This window comes from Theobroma cacao, chromosome 3, assembly GCF_000208745.1.
Source record: "Theobroma cacao cultivar B97-61/B2 chromosome 3, Criollo_cocoa_genome_V2, whole genome shotgun sequence".
NCBI lineage: Eukaryota > Viridiplantae > Streptophyta > Magnoliopsida > Malvales > Malvaceae > Theobroma > Theobroma cacao.
The window spans coordinates 16187506-16196249 of record NC_030852.1 but is presented as its reverse complement, the minus strand read 5'-3'; the positions used below and the strand labels follow the sequence as shown (position 1 = coordinate 16196249).

Genomic DNA, 8744 nt, shown 5'->3' with positions numbered 1-8744 from the left:
AACAACTTTCTCTCTCCTAACCCATTTTTTCAGAATTGAATTCATCATGAAAACATGTAATTTAATCATGGAAAATAAAGAGAAATGCTTGGGAATAAGAAAACTCAAGCTTAATAGAAAAAATCTCACCTTTTTCACTTAATTTCCTTGAAAATTCACACTTTTTCTTTGATTTTCTCTCTCTAGGGTTTTGTTTTTATTTTCTCTCTCTTCTTGCTGGTTTCGTCGGCCATGGGGTGGAAGATGGACTGATTTTTGTGCCTTTTAAAAAGGAAAATAATAAATTAATAAAGGCATGACATGTGGCATCATGTCATTGGCCCGTTTTTAAAACTTTAAAAATTTTAATCCTTTTTAACTCCACCACACAATTAGTCAATGGTCAAAATGAGAATAAGGGAAGACCATGTTCTGGACAAATGTCCTGGTGGTGGAAAATTACTGTTTTGCCCCTATGGTGACAAAATTACCATTTTGCCCCTATGCTCTAAAAAATACCAAGAATAATTTTTTTTCACTTCTTAATCCTCAAACCATACTCCAATAAGTCAAATGGGGCGAAAAATCTTTTCTAAAAATTCCCATTTTGTCCTCAGGTGGTAAATGATCATTTTGCCCCTAGATAATGAAAATTCTAGTTTGACTCAAAATTGATCCTTGAACTCCAAATCACTATATTAAATCATTCTGAGACTTTAATATTCTTAATTTCATCTTAAATTCTCTATTTGATCTAGTTCGAGGCTTAAATCAACTTTATTGTACCTCTAGGTACAATACCGACTTTTGTAAATTTTTTTTGGGACTCTCCTAGCATGCAAATATGCTATCCATCACATGTATGTCATGACAAGTATTTTATAGAGTTAGACTTGACATCTTTTCTCCTACTTGGATCAACCATATGATCCTTCTTCATGTCTGATTTCGACATCTAGCTAAATATTTATATTTTAATATTATTTTATTAATAAAATATTATTTTATTTTAAAAATTTTATCTTATCTCTTTGGTTCCCAAAGTTCCTTATTATGCCTCAATTCGCATTTGATCAACTTTATTTATCACCATATCAAAGTATGAGGCATTTCATATAAGGATGAGGTAGCACATTTAGAACCAGGTGAGAAGTGAGAAGCCGACAATATTAAACTTGTATATTAAATATAGGGGTAATTCTAGAAATTAATATTATATTCTTAATAAAGTGTTTATAAATAAAAATGTTGTAATATTATCTTCTTAACATTTTAATTAAGAATTTTTTAATATACCAAACGCTGTAATATTATCTTATCAATAATTACATTTTTTACAATCACATCCCCTTCAATGTAATTACATTGTAAACCACTAATTCTTACCGACATAATTATATCTTGTTTCATTAGTAATGTGGGTTTTTTTTTTATGAAAATGCGTGAGCCTTTTAAAAGTGTAATTCCTAGCTATCATCATTCATCAATTCTTATATATAAAGTGTGCTCCCACGTGTTTCTTGTGGCTTTCTTCTCACTTGGATAGTAAATGTTTTCAAAATTTGATTTGATTACTAAAGTGAATTATATATATGAAAATAATTTAATCGTCAACATTTAGCGTTGTATAAGGAAACATTAATCACTCACTTCAATAAATTGATATATATGGCAGCTCATGTTTGTGAGTATGATAACCGATGACTGAACATTCAGTAATAAAGATTTGCCTGTTGGTCAAAAAATTATTAAAAAAATATCAAACACGTAAATCCATTAAAATTTCATATATTTAATTGAAAATTAAGAATTACCCTACAAAGTAAAAAAACCATCCCAACCCCTCAAAACTTCAAAAATTTGTCAATCATATCCTGAATCGTGCTTCTTTGGATCTATCTTCTTAAGATGAGGACGCCGAGCCAGCATACAGCCTCACAAGATGTAACTGGTATTGGAGTCCAAATACAATGAATCTCTCCAATTGTGCTGATGAGTTTTCCTCTCTCATGAGAGAGATATATAAGGATTCTTGTACGTATATGTAGGTCCAGGGTAAGAGAATTTATTTGGCACACGCAAGAATAAAGTATCACACCGATTAATTACTTTAAAAAAGAAATTGTTTTTTCTTAATCAAGGAAACTACATAATTTATGTATAAAATATACATAATTGATGAAAATTTTAAACTTTACAAATGTAATTAAATATGTCTGATAAGTTATATATATATATATATATATATTAGAAATTAATAAATTAAAAATATATGTATTAATTAAATAAAATATAATGTCTAATTTTTTTTAATTATTAAAAATTTAAATATATCGCATCAACATCATATCAATATCAAATAAACATAAAATGATATATCACATTAATATTAAGTGAATATAAAATAATAAATAATATTTAATTAATAATTAAAAAATTTATTTAATTAAAAATAAAAATATAATAATTTTAATTTAATGCAATAAAAAATAAAAAATTATTAAAATTAATCTTTTTAAATAATTTTAAAAAATTTTATAATATTATATTTAGATAAGTGATAATATTTGTAATTAATTTCTGAAATTTAAAAATTGTACCAGTAATTTATGTCTTCCTTCCCCTCTCGTTTTTCCCATGTCTTGGTAGGTAATTTACGTTGCTCATGTCCACATGCTTTGTCTGTTAACCAGACATAAGGCCAAGTGACGAGATAGAGAATTATTTTATGAAAGGGGAAACGTCCCCAACCTAACCGTCCATAATTATTAGACAACAAAAACACTAAACATCTGTACAAATGCCCCCACTCTCACCTCACCTATCATTCCCATTTCTGATTAAAAAAATCATTCATCTTTCTCCCACAAATTTGCCCAAAAAACAGAGTTAGCCAACATTTTTCTTTCTCTCATGGTCATGGAGAATAGTTTCCTGGACACGAAATGGATGGCCACAGCGGGCAGCATATGGATCCAGTGCACCAGCGGTGCTTCCTACACCTTCGGCATCTACTCTTCCATCCTCAAATCATCCCAATCCTACGATCAATCAACTCTAGACACCGTTTCCGTCTTCAAAGACATAGGCGCCAACGCCGGAGTCCTCTCCGGTCTCCTCTACGCCACCGTCACCACCCGCCGTAGCCGCTTCCTCAGTGGCCCCTGGGTGGTCCACGTGGCAGGGGCCATCCAGTCCTTTGCTGGGTATTTTCTCATGTGGGCCTCTGTGGTGGGGTTGCTCCGCCGCCCGCCCGTGCCGCTGATGTGCCTGTTCATGCTGCTGGCAGCTCATGCGCAGACGTTTTTTAATACGGCAAATGTTGTTAGTGGCGTGGAAAATTTTCAGCTTTTTGGTGGGACCATTGTGGGGATCATGAAGGTACGTAACATCTTCAGCTAATTTGTTTCGGCCATGAATATCTTCTGTGCTTGCTTTTGTTTTTCTTTTGTTCCATTCGATTTTTTGGTAATTTAGAAAATACAAGTAATGGAAATGGGAAATGAAAAGAGAGAAAAATGCTGACCGGTCAATCTAAGGAAGATTGTGTTCACAAACTACAGCAATTGAGTAAATATCTGGGTCAAGTTGCCACGGCTCAATACCAAGCAAATTGGAGTAATAAAGGTTTTTTGGCTTTAAACAAAAGGAAATTGACGTTTTGAAAGGCTTGATATTCTTTTCTTTTTCTTTCAACAGGGACTACACCGATTATTATCCTTGATGTTGATTTTATGTTACTAGAGAAAAGGAAGATGATCAATCAGTTTAATGGAGAAGAAATAATGTTTAAGTTCAGTGTAATGGCAAAAGTCGTGCCACTTGAACTGTGATTGAACTATTGAAGGAAAATTTTAGTAACAATCAAATTCCATTCCCCTCTGTTAGGCTGCTTTCTAGGCTGGAAGTTTTTGACTTGTAATTACTACATAAATTTCAATCTGTTTGGAAGTTTTAATTTGGAAGAGAAAATGAAGTTTTAATTTGAAGGTTTAGGGTGTTTGAATGGTAGAGATAGAGTGAGATTTATTGAAAAAGGAGAAAACTACTTCCTAGAACTGAAATAGATTTTCACTTATGTACTAAAAGAAATTAACAAAATGTTTCTGCTTTGATGTTGTTGCTTGAGGTATAATCAAGCCATCCAACCTTGTTCCTTGGACAGGGATTTCTTGGTTTGAGTGGAGCAATCCTAATTCAAGTGTATGAGACCTTATGTGAGGGTGATCCAACCACTTTTATTTTGATCCTTGCGATCACACCCACTGTGGTCTCCCTCTTGCTCATGCCTTGGGTAAAAATCTACAGAAGTAGCACAGTTGATGACAAGAAGCACCTGAACGGTTTCTCTTCCATTGCTTTGAGCGTTGCTGCTTATCTCATGGTCATTATAATATTAGAGAATATTTTCACTCTACCCTTGTGGACGCGGATAATAACCTTCATGATTCTACTGCTTTTGCTTGCCGCCCCTGTTGGAATAGCAATCAAAGCCCACAGGGATTCTGTGAGACTATTACAAGCACCTCCCCCTGAAACAAGTCCTTTGATGAATGCCCCTGAGCCAATGCCATCAACCAAATATTCCCAACCACAAGACCCTGAGGAGTACCATGAGATCCCTGGTGAGCCAGGCCAAGCAAAGGAGGCTTCTTCTTCCAGTGACAACTCACTGGAGGATGAAGAAGACATCAATCTCTTGCAAGCAATGCTTAGTGTGAACTTCTGGTTGTTGTTCATTGCTATGATATGCGGAATGGGTTCAGGTCTGGCTACAATAAACAACATTAGTCAAATAGGTGAGTCTCTTGGTTACACAACCACCGAGAGAAGTTCTTTGGTTTCTTTGTGGAGCATATGGAATTTTCTTGGGCGGTTTGGAGCAGGGTTTGTGTCGGATATATTCCTACACAAAGGTTGGGCAAGGCCATTGTTCATGGTCATTACTCTTGCAACATTGACATTTGGCCACTTGATCATTGCTTCTGGTTTTCCTGGCAATTTGTATGTAGGCTCGATTGTGGTGGGTATTTGTTATGGTTCACAGTGGTCTTTGATGCCTACCATAACTTCGGAGATCTTTGGTGTTAGACACATGGGTACCATTTTCAACACCATTGCCATTGCTAGCCCTGTTGGATCTTACATTTTCTCTGTGAGAGTCATTGGGTATCTTTATGACAAGGTGGCAATCGGTGAAGATAACTCTTGCTATGGCACTCGATGTTTCATGTTATCATTTTTCATCATGGCATCCGTTGCTTTCTTTGGATTTCTTGTTGCATTTGCGTTGTTCTTGCAGACAAGGAGGTTTTATATGCAGGTTGTGCTTAGAAGATTAAGGCGTTCTTCATGATCATGGGAAGCAATCACTAAAGCTTTGAATGGAGAGCCCAGGATTTATAAGATTGGCGATGCTCCTTTTCTGGTTGTGATTATAAATATATAATTAAGTTGATTATTCTTTTGTCTGTTAGCATTTTATTATATGTAGTTTTTTCTTTTTTTGGGAGGAGATTTGAGTGAGTAAAAGTCCGTAATTGTGGGCTTTTCATTTTTTTTTCTTTAACCAGAATTTCATCTGGTAATGAAGCAATCCTGTAACCTATAGAATATAGTATTACCAAGTTTATACCAGCAAAGAAATCATATATTTTTCATTTTTTACGTCCCTTGGCTAAAGAAGATTGCCCATAATGTTCAATCTGTAAGCATGTGAAAACCAAACAACACAGAATTTGCAATTACTTGTATATACTGTTGCAACTTTTGCTGATAGATCTTTGCTACTAAATACTCCTACTAGTCTATCATTTGTTTCATTTCACTGCATCAATCAAATTGAATAACCTTGAGTATCCAATAGACAAGCCTTAGTCTGAAATTGCAGTTTTAATTTCAGGGGTGGCTAGCTTATTAAAAGATGAAAATATGGGTATGAACCAGTCCTTCCAATTTGACTACAGCATAAATTTCTGAAAGGACGAGTGCCGAACCCACATTTCGTTGCAACTTTCTTTTTCTGGGTCTGATGTACTCATTGCCATGAAATGAGAAATTTAACATGAAAAGCATAGCTAATAGATAGAAAACATTGGTTCAGAGGCTAATACAGAGCATATATTATATAACTATATCAGTTCAGACAAATTGCACTAGCATGAAATGCACTTAGCAGTGCAAATTCCATAATTTCGAAGCCCTTTTTAACTTACACAAGCAAAACCAATATCAAAGATGGAAAATGAGCTAACATTTCAAGAAACCAAATAAAAAGAAAAAGAGACTTGAAAAAATGCAAGCCAGTCTCAAAGCTTGAGGGTATTATAACCCTGCATTCCAAATAATTTACCATATAAGTAGCAAAAGAATGTATTTTAGTTTTTGGGTAGCAGAAACTTTACCAATCAAATAAAGTGACATGTACTCTTAAGTCTCTACAAAAGGAAGAGTTGTACAAAAGTGCAAATTGTTGGTGTATGCCCTTGAGCCAATTAAATTTGTCAAAGAATACATATTGTCATTTAATGTATATTTAATCGTATAAATATATGTGATAGAGATTTTCCTTCATGTTAGTACAATAATTAGGAGTTATTAAGTACTAATTGAATGAAGCACATGGAACATATCGGCTTTGCAAGAGAATTGTAAAGTCGTTACAATTATGAGATCACTATGCATTAAAGCCATGTTCCTAAAATTGTTCCTGGTCATTGTGTTGTTAAGACAAGGCATTGACAACGCTCAAAAGTTGGTACATGTTAAGCCTCCTTACCTAGGAAGTAAGCAATCGATCTCATAAATTAAAGTATATAAGATGCTTGAGGATAACATGTAGGTGCTTGTTAAAGAACAAGTTCACTGAACATGACCCGCTATGAGAACTCCATTTGGTATTTCACTCAAGTGTTTATGGAATATGTTCTCATGTGATAGTCGTGCAACTAGTCCTCAGACTTAAGACACCAAGTCATCTTTTATTGGGAATGACATACTTTGATTTCACCCTTATGGGTCTAGAGGCGACCAAATGCTTAAACAATGTGTTTTTGGTATGCCATGAAACATGCGAAGGTGAATGAGTGGTCAAGAGAGGATTCATCACCCCAAGTGATATGAGGGGATGTATCTCACTTGTTCTCACTTGTTCTCAATTTAATATTTAATTAGGATTTATATTTATTGCTAACATATTAAAAGCCTAATGGGTCACACAGATTAAGTGACATAATTGAGATTAAATAAGGATAATCAATTAAGTTGGACTTAATTACAATAGACCAAATTAAAGTAGGAAATTAATTAAGTTCACAAAGGCTTAATTAAATTAAAATACAACTGTTGTATTTAGGGTTGCAACTTAGTTTGGCTATATAAATATGTTATGTTAGCAAACTAAAACTTTAAGTCTTCAACTACTTCTTAGTTGTTTCATAAAAAATAAAAAAAGAAAAATAATTTTCTTTGTCTTATAGAAATAATATTCGACACGAAATTTTGGTCTTTTCCTTTTAGAAACAAAACTTGCTAATACAAGTAAAAAATCCTACCTCTGAGAAGGTCTTATTCGGTCATTGTATGGATTACTGTTAGAGGTCAAACACTTGGGTAGCTGAAGATTTGACAAATCCTAAAGGTAAAGAAGTGTTTTTGGATTTAATTGACTTTTGATTACGATATCTAGAGCAATGTATGTAACTCTTAAACTTGAGAATGTTCATAATTAATTAGAAAATTACATGAAAAACACAAACATTGATCCTATAGGATTCTACTGTTTCTCTGATTAAATGCTAATTTATTATTTCGCTGCGTTACATTCTTTTAATTTATTGATTACTTTCATATTTGAGCATGAGGTCAAATTCTAGCAGTGGTATGAGGTCAAATCACATAGGCTTAGAAAAGAAAATTTTCTAAGAAAGACAACGATGAAAAGGCATCAATTTCAAAAGGAATGAAGCCTACTAGAGGAGTAAAGAAGGACAAGGACAAAGACAAATGCCATTTCTATGGAAAACTAGGGCATTGGAGGTGCAATTGCAAGGATTATCTTGAATCCATCAAAGGGAAGAAACAAAAGGAAGTTTCCACATTAGGTATGAATCATATGATGATTTATTTTTCACTAATTGGTATATGATACCTTGCTCTTTATTAATGGTTTTAATATGTATGACAGATTGAAGGAACTAATGTCAAGGAGAGTGAAGAATAGGATCATGAAGGGCAAGCTTGTTGACCTAGATTAGATTGTGGAACAATAAATAATTTTAGTACATTGAATGTTTTCATGGCATGATTGCCAAGATGAGATGTTTTGGTTTTGGGCTTATGGCTAAATATTTTATTTTATGTTTAGGAAACATAGATTTATATCTTGCTAGCATGAGATGCATAGCTTATATATATATTTATATATTTACATTACATCTCATTTTATTTTGGAATTGTTCTAAATTATTTATCCTTAAGTATAACTTTGTGTATATGATAATCAATACTAAGTTATAATGATAAGATCATTATGAGATTATTTTTCTTTTGATTATGAATCAAAAAGGAAATTAATAAGATGACTTAGATAAAATTGAGTCTTAACTCAATGAATTCATAATAGGATTATGAACATATTTAGTCAAGGAGCATTCTTATTGAAATCTTAGATCTAAATTAAGATTGCTTAGAACTAAATAACATTGATTTTCATATTGAATTCATAGGAGATGAATCACAAAGCATTCTAACCCTAGTTAATTGCA

The 8744-nt window shown here is 33.2% G+C and overlaps 1 protein-coding gene across 1 annotated transcript; it reads left to right on the top strand.

The window, feature by feature from the left end:
* Positions 2561-5646, top strand: LOC18604569 (protein NUCLEAR FUSION DEFECTIVE 4). Its single transcript, XM_018118134.1, has 2 exons — positions 2561-3360; positions 4145-5646. The coding sequence occupies exons 1-2, from the start codon at positions 2893-2895 to the stop codon at positions 5333-5335; spliced, it is 1659 nt and encodes a 552-aa protein (XP_017973623.1). The 5' UTR covers positions 2561-2892; the 3' UTR covers positions 5336-5646.

Bases quoted from the DNA above. Each gene is read 5' to 3' on its own strand.
- LOC18604569 (XM_018118134.1), top strand. From the start codon at position 2,893: ATGGTCATGGAGAATAGTTTCCTGGACACGAAATGGATGGCCACAGCG. The intron at 3,361-4,144 runs GTACGTAACATC...TTCCTTGGACAG, and splicing joins CCATTGTGGGGATCATGAAG to GGATTTCTTGGTTTGAGTGG.